Source organism: Columba livia, chromosome 1, assembly GCF_036013475.1.
Source record: "Columba livia isolate bColLiv1 breed racing homer chromosome 1, bColLiv1.pat.W.v2, whole genome shotgun sequence".
NCBI lineage: Eukaryota > Metazoa > Chordata > Aves > Columbiformes > Columbidae > Columba > Columba livia.
This window is the reverse complement of record NC_088602.1, coordinates 120,789,488-120,809,220: the sequence shown is the minus strand read 5'-3', so window position 1 is coordinate 120,809,220 and position 19,733 is coordinate 120,789,488. Positions and strand designations below refer to the sequence as shown.

Below are 19,733 nucleotides of genomic sequence, written 5' to 3'. Positions count from 1 at the left end.
AAATACTTGTAAAAGTAAATGATTTAGCAAAAAGAATATGAACTGTAGCGTGCCAACACCCTTTTCCTAGTTGGCTGCACCTCAAACTGCTTTGGTGCTCACTTTTATGTCTAAAGTAAAAATGTTCTTTGTGATTGAGACCCTTTATTCTACTGGCACAGACCGAAAACTGTGGACATAATGTGCAAGCACAGCTTTATATAGATATTAATTGCAAGACAGACAATTTAATTGCATCTGAAGCCACCACAGGTAGCTGCAGGAGGTGGAGTCTGATGTGATTATTGCTTGCAAATGTCCTGGACATACTAGGGATTACTTGATGGCACGTTTTCTTGTTGAAGTGTGGCTTTGGTACAAGATTCACAGCTCTTGGGTGCAAAATGGTGGAAGACCTTGTTTTAATATTTCCTGAAGCAAAGCAGCATTAAAAGGAAAATACACTACCCCTCTGTAGAAAAATAAACATCCTGGGCTTCAGCACAGTCTTTCAGATAGAGTCTCTCCTTCTCCTTATGTCTCTCCTTCTCCTTACTTCTCTCCTGAATAGTGCTCTGGTTATTATTTGATGAGGACGAGGAATGGTAATGATAAATTGATGATAAACTTCTATGAATTAAGAAACAGGACATAAAGTTATTAAGTTTATGGATGAGTAACAGCTGAATCACAACTGAGACTTGAATTGGCAGACTCTTCAAATCTCTATTCCAAGTGAAATTCCAAAATAAAACGTCATTCCAAAACAAAAAATAAACTTAGAGATTTCTCATGGAAGGAGATTGTTGGATTTTTTTCCAGGACAGCATTCTGAATTACATATTTGTTTGCCCTTTACAAATTCTTCCTCAACATCTTTGAACAGTCAAGAGCTCTGGCTCTTAACCATGTTGTGACGTGCTAACCTTGAGAGTGAGGAAACCAAAAAAAGCCAGATGTCCTCAGATTTTGGACTACTGAGAAGCCCAGCTCTTGGAAGTCCTGAAGAACCTTAATGTAAGCATCTCCTTTGGAACCTGGAGCCAGCTTATTGTGAGGTAATTCATACGACAACAGAGACTAATCACGAGGGCCCTGTCATTTAAATGCTCCAATTAATTTTTTTTTTTCCCTGCAATAGCTTCTGCTCTGCTCCCACATCCCACAATGCATTCCAGAGCTGCTATGTTAATTGGAAGTTTATTTCTGTGCATGAAGTGGATTTTAATTGGCACCTAAGGGGCACATTCTGGTGTCCTGACTCAGGTGGCATGGAGGCGTACCTCAGCATCGCTCCATGGCAGCCTGTGGGACTGCTCACGAGGAAAGGTGCTTCCTGGACCAGGCAAAGGGTGACTGGGAAGCTCTGAGCCACCCAGGTGGGACAAGAGGCTCCACTGACTCTCCAGCATGCAATGCCATGGCCCGGGGCCCTGTAAAACAATAGTTATACTAACTCTTCCAGTTATTTTGCTTGACTAATGAGTAATATGAGTGGCTCCAGATTTTAAGTGTGTGAGCAACGTAGGCACACTGTAAAAACTGGGATTGCAGGCAGTCTTGTAATAAATTAATGACTTTGACTATTATGTGAGTCATCTGTAAAATGGGCCCTGAGTTATGAAGACACACACCAACGGTGGGGGGCATTATGAGAAATTAAAATTAATGTGACATAATACTACTTCAATTGCAATAAAAGTACTGCAGCTGGAAGAGATGGGAAAAGTGGGAGGGGCATAACTCCACCGATTAGCATAATTACATCCATGCATCTGGTTTCCAAAAGCAGAGTGTGAATCGGTTTCAGCTCAGTATTGGCACCTCCTGCCAGCCCTGCAGCAAGACAGCCGTGAGCAGACACCCCGGCTCCTGCTCCCCACGATGAAGCTGGGAGCTCTGACAACCAGGGTGGAAGGAAACAAAAGGCGCTGATTAAAACAAAAAGCCTAACTGGCAGGTTCTGTGATCAGTACAAAATAAGTCTTCTTTTTTTTTTTTTTTTTACTTAATGCTATTAATTGCCTTTCAAAGACCTTACAAAATGCACTGCCCTGATAATATAAAGTATCCCCTCCAGCATCACTTCTCTGGCTCTTTCCTTGTTCTAAACCCACCTGCACTTAAAATCCTGGAGAACCATGTGTGCAGATATTGCTAAATACAACTTCCTTACTACAGAATGATGTGTGTCACTGTCCTTTCCATGGACACCATACAACAATCCCAGCAGGAGGAACCGGGGCCAACTTACAAATCACCTGGGCAGAGTTCCAATTACACTATTGCTAAGAGGCATGTCCAGCCCACAGTCACAACTTGGGATTAAAATGTCAGTAAGTACTTCATGGAAGTTGTTATCTATGAATTATTTCATAACTCTGTAGAGTATTTATGAAAATACGCTGTAAAGAGTTATCCAGACTTGAGAATTATTATCTTAATTGTGCTTAGACTGGAAAAATAATTACAATGCACGGAGGTTACTGATCTTTTCTGAATGAGCTCAGTGGTATTACAGTAAAATATTTTAAAATGCTTTAAAGTGAAGAGAGAGCTGAAGTTATTTAAGCATAAAGTTCTGCCTAAAGGTATTCTAGGCAAAGTGTCCATCACAAATGTAATACAGAAATATATGAAAACTAAACGGTGAAAAAAAATTCGTAATTGCTCAATATACTTCTTTTCCTGTACTATCAAAACATTGTGCAGGATTTTGACAACACCAAAGCTATTTTATATTGTTAAAAGACAGTAAAATGTTTTTAAATATAGCATTAATAGGTTTAATGTCTCCTATAGAACCTGATGTAACTCATATAATCTGAAAAGACTGCAGATTGGCCAATGAAATGAAAGCAAATCCTTAAATATTCTACATTTTGCAAATTATACACTAGATATATTTTCTCTATGAAATAACTGTCCAGTGTACATCCTGCTAGGTAGAGAATTGCCATCTATGATATATTTATGTTGGCCAAGTAACTCTTAGCATGAGTGAATGTAGAGTAATTAATTTATTGTTCAAAACACAGGTCTCGGTATAAACACAGTGACTGGGTATAAATGTTGCTTTCAGGATCAATACTTATAATCTCTCAGTGATTGTTGTTGGACTGATGCTGTATTTACAAATGGAAAAAAAATCTTTTTCACCCCTTTTAATGGCCAGCCTCGCAATCTCAGCTTAAGATGTAGAAGTCAGCTTTGAGACCTTCCCTTTTGGCACATAGCCCCAAGCAGCTTGGATTCAGCAGAGCCTCAAGGTCCTCACCCGTTGTCTGGGTCCCATCTCTCCTGCTGCCTGATGGAGCGCTGGTGCAGATGTGAATGGTGGGAGCCCTCTTTTGCGGCAGCACAGACCGATGCATCTCTCTCACTGAGAAACAAAAAAGTGCATCTGTCCTGGCCACTCACACCAGTCAGAGCCCACTGGTGGGACCACACCTGCCCATCATTCACATGAGGCAAAACTCCTTCTGTGGGCATGTCACCACAACTCTCATCTCCAGTTATCCCTTTTGATAACATCACAATACTATAGTCTACATGAAAGAAATATTGTTTCGCTTAAATAGTTTTTCAAGCTGAGGCACTGCCCTTTGTTGTATGTTTAATAGTTGAAGAGCAGAAGAGTCCAGATCAACTTTGCCTAAAATGGAAAAAGCTGCTTTCACAGTTGACCACAGTAAAATACCCAGCCTGGTCTATACTGGAATAGCTTACTGATGTAGGCTTTTCACTTGTACATTAAAGTGTTGAATTTATTGTTACATAATACTATACACCTTGCAGAATGGTAGTGGGATACTTTGGAGCAGCCCTTGTTCCTCTGGCTTCCCCTCCTCTGGCTCCTGATGTGCTTGCTTTGATCTGGATCTGCCTCCTGCTCACCGTTATGCTGCCTCCACCTGCAGAAGCCGTCGCTTCGGGGACTTGGACTTATTTCCTGCAATCGGTGCCACTCTTACCCCACCCTTGATACAGTTCTGTCAGTAATACAATACATTACAATACCTCTTGTCTAGGCTTGATTAGAAATCTCAACGTACCTACTTTGATTTGCTGTTTCAGTGAAATTCCTCTGTTATCTGCTATACAAGATGGGCAACTTCTTCAAAAAAATGTTCTTAACAGTTAGCAGGGTTTTGGGGGTTTGTTTTTGTTTTGTTTTGTTTTTCCCAACATTCCCTACTCTCATAGACTTAATCACTGCAACAAGAAATTCTGCTGAATGCATATTTCCACATAGAAGGCAGACAACATGACAGAAAAATATGTAACACCCTTGGTGAGCACTTAAGAAAATAAAATGCAATGGCAGAAATCCTTGTGCGTGCATTGGTGGTTTCATTTGAGTGTGAATGGTAGGGTCACAGAACAGCTAGATTACTGTGGATGTAGTAAGGCTCTAGGTAAAACAACCTGACTTTCTTAAGGGCTCTTTTCATTATAAATTAATGTCCTTTGAGTTGGATTCAGTTTGGTTGGAATCCCGGGGACTCTGATGGATCTTGATGATTTTGTCATATGTGACCTCTCTCTACCCTTTCACACCAGATGATGCCAGACAGATTTCAGTGCTTTTGATGACACTCACTTCATTTGCGCAACTGGCATTTATTACTGAACCAACACTGAATCTGTTGGTTTCCACAAACCACAACTTATTACTGTTGCTCCCTAGTGCTTATAATAAGCAAAAAATTCCCTTACTGGAGGAAACTGTTCATTCTCCATCTTGTGTTGGACTAATAAACTTATCCTAATGTATTCAGCTTGTTATTTACTAGCTTTTAAATGTGTCTGCAGAGTATTTGTTAGATTTTTGAACTCTTACGGCACCCAAACAATTGAAGCATCTTCAGTACAAACTTCTGTCACTATGTGCATATGAGCTGTGCCTCAAACGTCTCTCCACATGCAAGTGTTTTTATGATTGTATAAAATGAGTGTTTGAACTTAAAGCAAATTTTAGTAAATGTTTTACTTACTCTTATTGCAAATACTCCATTGAAAATTTCCCCTCCAGTGCAAATTAATCTACTTATTCATGTCTTTTCTCACTCCTCCTCTCTCTCCATTTATGCCTCTTTATTCTCTTTCATTTTATATCTTACATTTAGCATTTTTGCATTCCAACTCCAAAGAACAGATGAATGGGCAGGACCTTCTTGGTCACTTTGGTCCCTTGTATGTCAACCTCTATCTTTTAAGCTGTTTGTGTCCCACCAATACTCCAGCTGTATGTCTGTTGCAGGTCCTCACTCTTTTCCCCTTTAAGAACTTTGTCGCTTTTCTAAACTAGAATAATTAATGGCTAGCTTAGTCTCCTTCATTTGTCTGTTGCACTAACATTGGAAAAAAAACAACCAACCAACAACAACTCACTTTCTCACTTTTGCTCTATATGCTTCCCAGCCTCTTTGCCTGTTGAGGCTTTCCTAATTTCTTACTATTTCTAGATTACCAGTGCCTATGATGTTGAAAGCACTTTCCAGATCTTCCAAGGTAGATATGACCTGTCCTGGGGATTCACAGCCCAAAGGATATTGGCAGGCAGATGTTGGTGGAAGCAGGCAGAGACTTCCTACTCATGTTAACTAGAATCATCCTGTGACAGAAAAACAGAGGTGGAAAAATGATGGAGAGAGATATCACAGCAAATGAGATGATTCCTCAATGGAATAAGAAACCAGTTCCCTTCTTTCCACTCCACTTAAAAAGAACCCCTTGGTTCACGGACAAGGTATAAACAAGACTGACTTCCAGAAAGGGGAAGAAGCACATCACTGATGATGGACTTGGGGAAGTCCATCACAAGAGCTGTGAAAGCCTTTATTTGCTGAGGAGGAGAGGAAGCACTTCCATGCAGCTTATGGCACATATGCCTCCTTTCAGTATAGGCTCTCCAGTATAGACACTGTGCCTGCTAGCATGTTTTTATGCTTATGCAAGCAGGCTCCCTGGAAAGAAATCTACGTGATATAGGTAAGGCAGTATCGCCCCAGGGCAATGAGGAATCAGCAGCATTCGTATCTTTCATCCTCCATTCCAGAAAACACAAACACCTTGTGGGTACCAGGGAATGGCAAACCTTGCTGTGCAGCACCTGTCTTAAACACAAAGGTCCATGGTGCACTGCTATATTTTTTTTTATTTTTAAATTCTAAGACCTGATCAATCTGTTATGCACTGTTCCAAGTAGCATTGCTGCTTCAGTGACAAGCTCACCTCCATTAGTATCTGGTCATGCTACATGTGGTAACTGGAAGACAGAAATTTGCAGGCATGGAGGAGTTTCTGATTACTCCTGTCAGTTTGGAAAAACTTCCAGTTAAATATAGATCTAAAGAAAAGTAAGAAGAAGAGAAAAAATAATAGCCACAGAATGGTATCTGCATCTTCAACAAGCATCCTTCTTGCAAAAGTGCACATGGCAGGTTTGGGAAGCAGCAGAGGATGACTATGCAGACAAGATATGCACAACTCAAAACCACAGGTGGACTGTTGAAGACAACCTGTTGCTGGCTTCTGTTGGAAACATGACTCTCTTTCCTCAAGGCCTGAGACTAGATTTTTAAACATGAGCACCAGACATTCACAGGAGACACCCAGCTTTTTATTATCATTCTATGGCTAACAGTTTAGTCCTACAGCTATTATAGTTTAGTTAGACCAATGTGCGTTGACATTAGCCCCATACTCCCATACTTTCTACCTCCAGTAGAGTGGTCCCACAGCATGGAACTCACAGTTTATCCAGCGTGCCCAATTTGTTATGCAGATTGTGGGGCAAGGGGTAAAAACCCCCAATACACATCACTTCCACCATGACAGTCCAGCCCTTCCCCACTTTCCTATTACACGTACCCACATCTTTAATGTGGATCCCACTTCTACACATTGAATTCTTGCTTCTCCCTGCCATCACACACCAGTCACATACCCGTTAGCTGCCCTCGTGTCTGTGTCTTTTCCCCCTGAAGTTTTACTTATCCTCATTTGCTCTTTCCCATGCCTCCCTTCATTCTCCACTTTCCCACTACACAATGCTTATTTTTTCACTTCGTGCCACCTCCCTACAATGTCCTCATCCAAAAGTCTGCTTACTTCTTTCTACGCTCACATTAGACAAAGGTGCCCATGGGCTGCAAGTCAGTCACAGGCTGCAGGCTGCACAGTTCTGACATGCAGAACTTAAGGAAGACCTTAAAAAACTGAAGGAACAATTTAAGGAATGCTTAGAAAATTAAAATTCTTCTGTTTGGGTAAATGTACAAGGTACAGTGCAATACCATACAGGTGCTATTGAGCCTGCTCTAAATCCAGCACTTCTGCCAAGTCCTCTGTCCAGCCTCTTTTGCCTGCCTTCGAGGCAAGAACAGGCAAAATTCCACACTCATATCGCTACACTATCACTGACAACAGGAGTCAGCTCTTCTATGGCTAGCTCATTTACCTCTGACTTCTGCAGAGATACTGTGAAGAATTTTTTTTCAGGAGGCTCTTGAAGGGTGAGAACAACATAGACATGAAAGGCTCGGTGGAGAATAGATTGAGAGCAGACCTGAGGAGAAGGACTTGAGAGTTTTGGTTGATGAGAAGATCAACAAGAGCCAGCAATGTGTGCTTGCAGCCCAGAAGACCAACCAGATCCTGGGCTGCATCAAAAGAAGAATGGCCAGCAGGTTGAGGGAGGTGATTCTGCCCCTCTACTCCACTCTGGTGGGACCCCACCTGGAGTCCTGTGTCTAAATCTGGGGCCCACAGCATAAGAAGGACATGGACCTGCTGGAGTGAGTCCAGAGGAGGGCCATGAAGATGATCAGGGGGCTGGAGTGCCTCTCCTGTGAGGACATTCTGAGAAAGTTGGGGGTGTTCAGCCTGGAGAAGGAAGGGTCTGGGCAGACGGTGTAGCAGCCTTCCAGTACCTAAAGGGGACTTACAAGAAAAGAGGAGAGGGACTTTTTACAAGGGCATGTACTGATAGGACAAGGGATAAAGGCTATGAACTGGAAGATGGTTGATTTAGGTTAGTTATAAGAAAGAAATTCTTCACCATGAGGGTGGTGAGGCACTGGAACAGGTTGCCCAGAGAAGTCGTGGATGTCCCATCTCCGAAGGGTTCAAGGCCAGGCTGGACAGGGCTTTGAGCAACCTGGTTTAATGGAAGGTGTCCCTGCTCATGGCATGGGTTTGGAACTAGATGATCTCTAAAGTTCCTTCCAACCCAAACCATTCTACAATTCTATTATTTTAAATATTTCACTTATTTGACTTCCTTTTGATGCTTTTTATATTCTGCCTGTGCTGCTAACCTGTTTTTTAGTCACTGTAAGCAATGTGTCTAGTAAGGACAGCATTAACTCAGCTACAATGCAACTTGCTTTTGTTGTTTTTCCTTAGCCCTTGCAACCAATTCCTGCCCTCTTTGTGAGGGAGTCAACAGGAAGCATGACACCATGGGGCAGGAAGTGTGACAGCGTTAAACTTCCTGGAGAAGCTCCATTCTTTGTGCTATCATAGCCATAAGCATCAGTGCCATAACTATCCTTACTGATCCCATGTATGACTATAGGAGACTATCTCTTTCTTAGTACAATAGCATTTAGATTAGATGCAACATGTACAATACTTTGCATGGATAAAGAACTTTTGCAAGTTTGCAAGTGGAAGACAGAAAAAGAGTGGATTATCTTTTTATTTTGACTGACAAAAGATAGTCATAAAATCCAAGCAAACAGTTCCATGTTGTAAGCACTAACTAGAGAAAGTGATGACAAAAAGCTGATTTTTAGCCAGAAGAAAAGGTGATCAAATATATTTATTGGCAGGTGAAATATTCTAGAGTCACAACACAGTCATGCTTGCTAATGCAATCTCAGGCCCACATTACAACACATTTTCTAATGAACACCATAATAATGTGCTTTCCACCCATCAATATCACTTCGTCATTCAGCCTACAGCTCAGATGACAGAATGGCTCAAGGTTTATTTTTATCATCCATGTGCAAGGAGTGAATTCCCACTTCCTAGTTACTTGGATTCTTGCCTCCTTTATTATTCAATCTTGCCTCATTCAGCAGGCAACATCTGGAGAACTGATTCCTTGTTTTCCGCATGAGTTGCAAGGGCAGGCAGTGGCCAAGGCAAAGGGCTTCTATGTGAACCAGGAGCAATGTTTATTTGATGTGCAGAGAGCATCTTACTTTCCTAAGAACTTTAACTGAGAATGACAGCCAGTTGATCACAAAGCCTGTGGGAGCTAGAAGTCGCTTTGCATTTGCCAGCCTTTCCCCCTGGGCTTGTCAGGCAGTTGTACAAGTGCTGTAATTCAAAGCATTGTAAGGAATGTTTCCTTGCAACACTTTTTGTTTAGCACAGCCAAGCCTAGAGTGGAGGTTTCTGGCAGACTCTTTAGGCTCTTTGCATAGAAAGTTACAGCACATATACATATACGTATTTTTTTAATCATAGTTACTACGTTTACAGACATTTAGGCATCAGGATACATGGTCTCAATCTGTACCATGGAAAAAGCCACCTGAGTGAGGCAATTTAAGTATTTGTTAAAAAACTTCCGTTGCTGGAAGCAGCAAAACAAATCAGGAGATTGACTAGATTGATTTGAGTCATCTACTTATAAATATGTTTCAAGAGAAAATTTTAAAGCCCCCTCCTCGAAAAAAACATGGGTGCCTAAAGAAGCTTGTGTTATGGTAGTCGCAGTGTCCAGAAGTATCCAGAGAACATTCAGTACCTACTATTTTTAATGATATAATGGGAAGCTGTTTCATGCCTGAGAAACAAATGCCTTTTCTATACCTCAGGGGAACAGTTGTGCAATCCCAAATGACTTGCCATGCCTAGGCTAGTCTTTAAACCCTTGGTTCCAACTGTTCAAGAAGCTGGAGCTCCAGAAAGCTGTGTTCCCATCCCAACTGCATGCCTTATAAGGAACTTTCTTTCCTATCTCTGTTTACCAAGTCATCTCTGAGAGCTGAAGCCAACGCTTTGGCGTGCCGCAGGACGGCCTCGTGAACATCAATACATAGATAAGACTGATCAGTTGATCCTATAAAATGACTGATCTTTTATTACTTTGTGATTGCACAGTAAACCAAAGCAGAGAAAATGCAGGGCTCAGTGCTGTTTCTTTGCTGGAAACTATGCTCATGAACATTTACAGCCTAAATACCGCAAATACAAACCTGGGTTTCTGGCTGTCCAACATCAATGGAAGCTGTTTAACATCGGGTTCAGGTTTATGATGCATGTACTTTTGTATATTTTACTACACTAGGATAAGTTTTAGTTAGGCACCTCCAGGAGCATGGCGATTCCCCAGCAGCGTATATCACTCCTCTGACTTAAACAAAGGACACGCGGCTGCTCTCAATATAAATATTGTCAATAGCTTCGTCTAAATTAAGAACTAACAAGACCATAAAGTGTCAGAGCCACTATATATAGATTTCTGTGACTTTCCAAGCTGGATTGTATATTTTTTGGCTCCTAAAGGACTGAACGAACGTCGCTGCGGTGGCATCTGTTGACACTGCGCTTATTCCGCGTTTATTTCCCCGCTCCCGCCGGGCAGCCCTCGCCCACCCCCGCGTCCTGCCGATGTGCCACCCTGGGGCGGCTCTGCCCTCTCGCCTTTCCTCCTCCCACACTTTTGGCTTGGGGCCTGGCGGGGGGCGGGTGGTGACGCCGTGCCGTAGCAACCGGGCGGTCTCCAGGTCAACAGCGGGGCGGCGGCGACGGCGACGCCGTTTCAGGGCGGGCGGGGAGGGCGGTGGCGGCGGCGCCGCGGTCGGAGGCAGGTGAGGGCGGGCGGTGGCGGGGGGTGTCAGACGGACCCGGAGTCCTTCACCCTCTCCAGCTTCGGTTTCCCCTCCCCGCCTGTTTCCGTGCAGTGCTAGGTGGGGACGTGCCGGTTGCCTCAGGCAGGGGCTGCGAGGGCGCTGCCGCCGCCGAGCGACGTGACGCGTGTCCCCCTGAGTGGCCCCGGCGGCAGGTCCGGCCTCGCCCCGCGCTCCCCATCTCCCCCGGGCCCCGCTATGGTTTTGCAATGGCACCGTCTGCCCCGTTTCCGCAGCGGGCGGCTACCCGCATCAGCCCTCCGCACACTGTTCATCTGGCACTGCGGGTGGCGTGGGCCGGCTTCTCGGGTGGGCTTTCCTGAGGCGGTCCTGAGTGTGGGGGACAGCCTGGTCCTATGACCTGGGCAAACACGACCGCAGCTGTGACAGACTCAAAGGGTGTGGGAGGTGAAGGCTTTAGCGGATTGTTTGCACTGACCAGAGTGGAAGGGTAGGGGTGCCCTGATGAACTCTGGTTCACCTCTCAAAAAATAACCTCTTTTTGTAAAGATTTTAGGCTGGAGGTTTTCCCGGCTGTCTTCGGTTTTGAACTCGGCTTTCCAAGACTTGAGGTAAACTTGCTGTTTCCGTTGGAAGTTGCTTCATCTCCTTTCAAATGGCCCTTTTCATGCAACATGTCCAGGTGCTGTTCAAGCAGCCAGGGGTGTTGCTGGAGGCTAATGCAGGGGAACATCTGTTGTCACACCCCTGGGCATCTGGAAAATTGAGATGGCACCTGGAATTTGTTCTCTGACATAGGCTGCTGCTTGAAATGTGTCTCAACTGTTACCTAAAGAGTGCTGTGTCGCTATTTCTGCAGCCTGAGAGAGACATGGCACAAGTCTGGTGACTTACTATGGCCGTTCACTATGGGCATTGTCTGCCATGGATCCTCTGTGGCAAGGCCTCTTTTTTACTGCGCTGACACCAAGTCCAGTCTAGTCAGGTGTTGTGCAACTTCTGCACGTTGCCTGGGGTGTTAGGGTGCAGAAAAGAGTCCAGTTTTTTTAAAGTCCTCCCTGCCTTTCGAACTTTTCATGTCCTTCTGCATCAGCAGGACGAAGACTGGAATGGTTTGTATGTTTCCATATGGGTGTTTAAACCATACAGGAGGAATAAATAGAATGTTTAGTTCTGCAATGAAGAAAGAAGGAGGAGGCTAAGTATTTGGGTTATTATTTTATACCATTTTTGCTTTTCCCATAGGAAAAACTGGATGACAATAGCTAGCAGCTGGCCTGCTAGTGATTCATAAATATCCCTTGTTCATTCATCTTATTTATTAAAAGAAGAACTAAGTCAGTGGCAAAACATGATGTCTCAAAGTGATACACTCAGCAAATTTATGCTACCTTCCTTTGTCTGGCATTTTGTTTTCTATTCATATACTGTGTCTTATTCACAGTTGGGCCTTATACCACATACATGTACATGTATACATGCATAATTCTTATTCTTTGTGAATCATCTTGTAGTCTTATAGGCAAAGTTATGAATCTCTTCACAAAATTGCTTCTCAGATACTCCCATGTTTAGTCATAAATTGGATTATAGCAAAAGTAAGGTATAATGGAAAGCAATCATAGAATATAATACAGTTGGCTTACAGCAGACCAAAGCACCACACTCATTTTTTTTTCTAGCCTATCTCTGTCAAAACTTCCACGTTATCTCTTTTTTATGATAGTTTAGATATTTTAGATAGTTTAGAGGGAAGGAAGGGAAACTATACTACCAATTTCCCACTTTCACATTTCTGAGTATGGGGCTCCCTGTCAAATCTGACTTCCATAGTTCTTGGCACGGGTAGTAGCTATCCTTTTTCATTTAAAATATTGCTTTCCTTGAGGAAAATCCTGATCTTAACATTCTGCAGTTTGTTATTACCAGAGCCTGTGGAGCTCATCTCCAGTTCATATTGACCTGTGCATGGGAATATTTTAATTTTTGAAAAACATAATACTTCCCCAGGTTTTTAAGAAGAAATCAGAGAGGGGCTGCCAATGGAGTTTTATCATGACTGGCTATCTATCTAAGAAACTTGCCTGGGATGACTGTGAGTATTTCAGAACCATTTTTGTATAGATTCCCTGTTTTCCTGGATAACTTCCAGTTTTGTTTGCAGCATTGTGGTGTGCGCGCTGATAGCTGTGTACAAGCCATTATGAAGCTGTGCCACTCTCACCTGTGCTGTACATGGGGTGCTGGGCTGGCCTTTCTGCATTTTCAGAGGAGGAAACTGGAAATGATCGTTCAAATGACTATGAACAGTGCCTGAGTGTATACAAAGCTCAAACAGCTGCAAACCTTCACCTGTCTCTCCTCAGAGTTAACATCTGTCACTGCTGCTTCTGTACTGAGCAGAGGAGGAGGGCTGATAAAATGCCAACCTCTACAGGCATGCCAGCCCCATGCCCTGCATGTAGAACTGGTGGCTGTGAAAGAGCTGGTGCCAGCCTGCACCAAATAGAAGGCTACTGTCACTGAGAGATGATTTCTGAAGATACAGTCTCCTTTCCTTTATGTAGTATTAACTAAGGAACACTCTAATGAAACTTTGTAACCAGGTCAGTTGTTGTAACATTCGAACTTATAGAGAGTTCTGATTGTATTCCATACTAGTCTGAAGGTTATTTTGTAGTCATTAAAGACAGAAGTACCCTTCTTTGTATTTTGAGTCAGTTTTATCCATGTGGTGCATTTACAGCCATCTTACAGTATATGGGCATTGAGTGACTGAGATACTCCAGATAATGTTGATTCTGGGGAAAATGGACAGAAATAGCAAAAGTCCACAGCATTTAATCAACTACAGCAATCTTAACTCATGCAAGAATATTTTGGGAGTGAACAGGAAATGCCAAAGTCCTCCTAGAACCTCTGTGCTGAGGAACAGAGGCATTACTGTTGTCATCGCTTCCATTTCTGCCTCAGCTGCTCTCAGCTCTGGGCTGTCTCTGCTGCCAGTTTCAAGTGGAGTTAGCCCAGCCAACTATACATCAGTGCTGAGATATTTCAATGTTCTGGAAAACTTAAAATGAAACTGGACCTTCATGTCCATGGTTTCCTGTGCATGCACATGATACATCATACCCTGGAGCAGATACTGCCAGAACCATTATTTACACTTAAGTTAAATGAAGTGAGGACTGGGAGTTTCACCAGCCTTGCAATAAAGTCAGGATCTGCTGCTTCCACTGCTATTGCTTATGGCAGGAGTTCAATATGTAATAGTTAACAAATCTTTATTTATTGCATAATGCTTCTAACGTCCATGTAGTGATGGTCAGACAGTCTTTGAATGCCTATTATGAGTTCTGATTCCCATTATTTAAAAGAGATGTCTTAGAAGCTGGAATAATTGCCATTTTGCAAACTGGACTTAGATTTCAGGACTTCAGATTTCATCGTCCAAGAGACATTTTCTTTAATAAATTGAAGGTAAATGTACATGGATGAATAAAAGACATAACAGCAAGTAGACATGTAGGACAGAGAGCAGCTTTCCACATTAAGAATGTTGTTCAGTATAACAAAACAAGAGACGAGCTATATGTTTACAGACTACCATGGAATACAGGTAAAGAAAGGAGACAATTCAAGTGAATAATTTGGTTCAAGTATAAATGTTGTGTTTCCCTTATTTCTCTTGAAAACAGATGCCTTTGATTTAAAGCACGTGCAAGATCCTGAAGATTCCCATGAGGCTCACAAGAAGAAATCAAAAGAGGAGGAGAGGAGACCAGCAGTCAGTCAGTGGGATGTGGATGTACAACCCCTCATTTCATCTGCTAAATGGCTTCAAGTTCATGGGCTCAAAAGAAACAAATTATCCTTATCCCAGATTTTGTCACAGATTGGATTCCAGCACAGGAAAGGTACATGACAAATCAATAACAAAATAATTAAAGAAACCCCAACTTTGAATAGTCTACAGAGTCACACTCATTTTGCACTCCACTTTACACAGAGGAGATTTTCACATTGTCTCCTATCTAATGCTAAGGGTGGAAAAGGAAAAAGGAATCTGTATCCAGAGTTGCAGACATTGCCAGTCCAGAGAACTGAGGAACTCCATCTCCTTTTGATCTGAGAAGGACTTAGGATCTGAGAGGGTTTTCCTTTCTCCTCTGTACTGTTGCTTTACCCTAGGCTGCAGTTCAAATCCTCTCTAATTTAGCTATAGCTGGGAAATAACTCATTGTGCTGAGGCCGTTATTCTTCCTCCTGCGAATAACACCATAAGATCTCTGATAATGTATGCCATGCTATAATCCGCAATCTACTAGTTGATCATCAGGGCTAGCCAACCTGCTTGGGAATAGTGTATTTTTTCCAGGGATCCAGCTTTAAGGAAGCAGTTAAATTTGATTAGAATTCAGACTGCTTTTCGTGCAAAGTCAGGCTATAGAAAAAACGTTCCTTTGCCGTTATCTGACAGCTGGAAGGGAAGAGTTTGCTAATTATTAATCACTGCCATAATAGTGCTTTGCAGAGCATGGTAATATTAATATATTATTTTCTTTGAAGAGCTTGCTGCCTGAGAACTAGGAATTGTATTGCAATTGTTCTAGGTTGCATAATTTAAGATTTTGGCTGGCTTGTGTCCATGGGGCAATCAAAAATCAACAGTGCAGATCCTGAAATCTGTTACGAAGCTGTTACGCAGAGTTAATGTTGTTACGGTGTAATTTTAGGAGCAGAATGTACTAGCTTAGCAGGGCAGCATGCTGTACAGAATAGCTGCTTTGTGACGTTAAGTATTCCCACCCCTAATGTGTTCCTATCAGTGGAGATCCTGTAGAAGATTTCTAGCTACTGAAAGAGCGGAGTGCAACCTTTTCCTTAGTTGCACCCACTTCTGCACCCGTTTAGTTGTGTAAGAGAACAGCATTATCTGTACCAGATTTTGTATTTGGTTTGATGGACAAATATTTGCAAGTCCTGTTGTGAGGTAAATGTTATCCACTACAGAAGCTGAATTGCCTAAACCTTTCATTTATTGAGGTCCCATGTAGCTTTTTGGCCTATAAATAATTAAATGTGGAGGTTTTCTCCACTTGTATGACTAAATTGGCAGGGAGCAGCTTGAGCAGGGCTGCTCCATGAAGGGAAAATGAGCTGGGAGCCAAAGGGAACCACAGCCCAGGCAGTGCCCTCACTGACCAGCGTGCAGTCCTGCAGCATCCAAGCACGGCAGGCAGAGCAGGGTGCTGCTAACAGACAGGGTGAGGTGATGAACCACCTCTAAGGTCCAGCCAGTGAGTGCAGACAGAAGCAGCAGGAGATGGAGCCAGAAACAAGACTGGAGGCAAGGCCATGACAGAGGTTTAAGAGCCACATCCTGGAGAGAGAACTGGAGACAGGGCTGTAGCATAGGGCTGAGTGGTCTAGCCAGGAGAGAGGTCCACTAGCAGGACTTTAGATAGGTACACCTACGACACTGCTAAAGCAAAGAGTGCCCATGCCTGGGAACCCTGTGAGTGGAAGCCCCCAGGTGAGGGTAATCAGGGCAGTTGAGGCCTGTTGGTACCCTCAGGGCCCCAACATAAATACAGCCAGAAATATTGTAGAACAAAAACAAGTAGAATTTCTCTCAAGTTTCTTAACATCAGGAGTTCAGTACAGATGCGTGTGCCTCACGCATGGATGGTGTGCACATCAACCTGAAAAATATCTGTTTAAAGTAATCCTGATGATTAGCAACTTGATCTTTTGTAACCTTTACTGTAGATTATGTGACCACTTTGGGGAAACTTGTGGCTTCTCGATACGCAGATGGTCTGTTTCCTCAATACAAGAGAGCACAAGATGGCACCGTGTACAATGTAAGTGTGACTGACTTGTGATAACTTCCCCGTGCATTTACAAGATATTATCACTGTAGCAGAACTATGTGACTGTCTTTCTATGGCATGAAATACTTGTATTCTTTGTGTGAGAACTTTAGCTCTTGATATTTTTTTTTTCTGTTTTGTCGAACTGTTAGTGATAACAATCAGCAGTAGTGAAGCTAGATATCATTTTCTTTTTTTCCGTGCAAAGTGTAATGATCTTGCCATGGCGCAGCATTGCAGTAAATCTTTCCAGAAAAGACTGCAGTTTCTAAGCAACATTTACCCTATCTTGAAAGAGCGAACACTTTAAAAGAAGATGTGTGACTGAGTTAAAAAAAATAAAATCGTAGTCAATAAAACAAATAGGGGTGCTGAAGTAAGAAGATATAATGTGCTGTCATTGCTGATGCAAAGTGCTGCTTTGCTTAGTGCCAACGGGTCACAAAAGGCTCAGCCTGCTCTATGGAGACAGCTAGCTGGATCTCTGCCCAGGCTCATGTTCTGAGGAATGTCTTAGCAACAGCTGCTGGCGGCCCCATTGTTAAGAGGATGGATTCTGATTGAAGAGATACATATGTGAGCGAGGAGGGGAGAGAGTTAATTCATAAAGGATTTTACAAAAGCAAATGGCTTGTCATTTTTTCTGATAACCAGAGTCACTTCTGAGGCACAAGGCTTAAAAATGAGAAAAGAACCATTTTAGGGAGCCTTTGCCCCTCTTTTTTTTTTCCGATTAATTCCGTATGAAATATCTACACAATGTCTTTTAATCTTAGGACATGTTGGGAGCAGTTGGGAGGACATTTCTGGTGGCATTAAGGTAGTAATCCCGCTATACAAGTTCTGGTGACATCTTATTTAGGACATTGTGTACAATATTGTGTACAGCTACCACAGGTTGAGAAGAGGCAACTGAAGCCAGAACAGGTACTGGGAAGAGCTAGTAGTCTGAACTGCAGTGGAGTGCTGATCTTATAAGAGGGCTCAGTTGATGTTGGCATATGTAAGTAAGACTGAAGAAGACTGGCAAAGGGTAGCATTACTGCCCTTGAATGCCTAGAAAAAAAAGCAAATTACATGGATAGGGAAAAGCTATAGTTTTCTGTGCTAAAAGGCATGCTAGTCCAAGAATAAATAGGTATGAACTGCCATGAATAAATTTAGGCTGGACAGTCAGAAGTTTTCCAGCCCTCAGAGAAATGGGCATCTGGACTGGCCAACTAAAAGTGGAGGGGTGGTGCAAGAAAACTGCTTTATTTTAAGATGGCATTTGATCGGTGTAGTGCAATAAGCTTTTCTGCATAGGTCTGCCTGCTATAGGAGGAAACTGGATTTTCTAAGTGCTCCTTTCCAGGCCTACATTCCTTTGGCAGACAGCCCGAGACTCTGTATCTGGGAGGCACATTACAGGGCCCTCACTGACATTAAAGAACAGAGAAAGATACAAATGAGAGGAAGAAGTGTGCAGACTGACACGCAAGATATCTTCTCCCTGAGAAATATTCTTGTTTAAAAACATTTGTATCTCCAGGCTTCTGTACTGTGTCCCAGGAAGGTAATTGGAGGTAGAAGGTAGCTGGTAAATTAACTTACATGGGTCAGAGATTTTGAGGGAATCTCTTTACTGGAACCTGCAGTGAATATTTACACCCATATATAATTTTGCATGGTGAATGTGTATACATATATTCATAGGGAGGGTCTGCTGTTTTTCATTTTAATACTGAATCTAGGTTTTTCTTATTTTACTGATACAGTATGGAAAGTTTTCATTGTTGATTGAAGTTGCCTGAACTATATTTGCCTAAGCACCTACCCACAAATAGTTAAGCTGTAATGCTGGGCATTGGTATTGAAATAATAGTATGAACAGTAAACATTTTACATTTTCCTTTCAAATGCTAAAGACAAGGTGGAGATTGAAGTGCCCCAGAACCAAACCCTATGCTCCCTTGTATTGCTGTACAAAATTTTGAGAGCCAGACTAAATTCTAGTCTAAGAAGGTACGAAGTTTCTGTGCCTTGTTTGTTCACCCATCTGCTCTGCAGCCCTTTCTACATTGTAGCCTGTGTTCAGCTCATTCTAATTGCTCCAGTCTTGAGACAGACAAGTCAGACAACCCACTGGCACTGTCCCATGCTCGTATAAAAAGATTATGAAAAGCAATTAGGACAAAATGCAGTGTCTTTTCTGTTAAAGCTTAGATGCGTTTGTCAAGTATTTGCACTTGAAATAGTGGAAGAAAAATGGGTTGTTTTCACTGCTACCTTGGCTGGCATATCTGGCACTTGCAAACCAGCGATTGCAGCTGTGCTAAGCTTGGGGCTGCATTTGTGTTATTTGTTTTGATGTTCAATTTCTTTCTCTCCCTTATTTAAATAAAGCTGACAGCCAAAAAAGAACTGATTCTCCATTTTGTGGATTGTCTAATGGGAGCTATTGAGCTATATAAGCAGCGAATGGAATGGTTAACCAGTGAGAGCCGGCAGATATTTGGAGTGATTCAAGAACGGTGCATTGTCATTGTTTTGGATTTCGGCACTGCAGCTCCACCCGAATTTGATCTGTGTCGGGATGCACTTTCTATGGTACTTGTGGAACAGGTGACCCAGATTGCCAAATTCAACCTAATTCGGTAAGCAGAAAGAATCATAGAATCATAGAATAGTTTGCGTTGGAAGGGACCTTTACAGGTCATCTCGTCCACCCCCCCTGCAATGAGCAGGGACATCTTCAACTAGATCAGGTTGCTCAGAGCCCCGTCCAGCCTGGCCTGGAATGCCTCCAGGGATGGGGCATCCACCACATCTCTGGGCAACATGTTCAAGTGATTCACCACCTTCATTGTAAAAGATTTCTTCCTTACATTTAGCAGCAATCTACCTCCTTTTAGTTTTAAACCATCACCCCTTGTCCTATCGCTACAGGCCCGACTGAAAGCTCTGTCCCCATCTTTCTTACAGGCCTCCTTTAGGTACTAAAGGGCCACAAAAAGGTCTCCGTGGAGCCTTCTTTTCTTCAGGCTGAACAAAGAAGTCCATG

The 19,733-nt window shown here is 42.7% G+C and overlaps 1 protein-coding gene and 1 long non-coding RNA gene across 11 annotated transcripts in view; both read left to right on the top strand.

Moving 5' to 3' along the window:
* Window positions 1–5,131, top strand: part of LOC110358864 (uncharacterized) — a 33,749-nt gene extending 28,618 nt beyond the window's left edge. The window contains exons 3-4 of one of the 4 annotated variants that reach the window (XR_002413649.2): window positions 866–2,315; window positions 3,778–5,131. This is a non-coding gene — a long non-coding RNA (uncharacterized LOC110358864). Of the gene's footprint in view, window positions 1–865 lie in introns of all 4 variants that reach the window. The other 3 variants (XR_002413650.2, XR_002413648.2, XR_002413647.2) reach the window with 3 other exon arrangements.
* Window positions 5,132–10,736: 5,605 nt separating this feature from the next.
* Window positions 10,737–19,733, top strand: part of VWA3B (von Willebrand factor A domain containing 3B) — a 68,377-nt gene continuing 59,380 nt past the window's right edge. For 6 of the 7 annotated variants that reach the window (XM_065075492.1, XM_065075466.1, XM_065075481.1 and 3 more), the window contains exons 1-6: window positions 10,738–10,814; window positions 11,364–11,425; window positions 12,825–12,909; window positions 14,513–14,731; window positions 16,587–16,681; window positions 19,076–19,326. In XM_065075492.1, the coding sequence (XP_064931564.1) occupies window positions 12,870–12,909; window positions 14,513–14,731; window positions 16,587–16,681; window positions 19,076–19,326 (605 nt within the window). In that variant the 5' untranslated portion in view covers window positions 10,738–10,814; window positions 11,364–11,425; window positions 12,825–12,869. Of the gene's footprint in view, window positions 10,815–11,363; window positions 11,426–12,824; window positions 12,910–14,512; window positions 14,732–16,586; window positions 16,682–19,075; window positions 19,327–19,733 lie in introns of all 7 variants that reach the window. The other variant, XM_065075514.1, reaches the window with a different exon arrangement.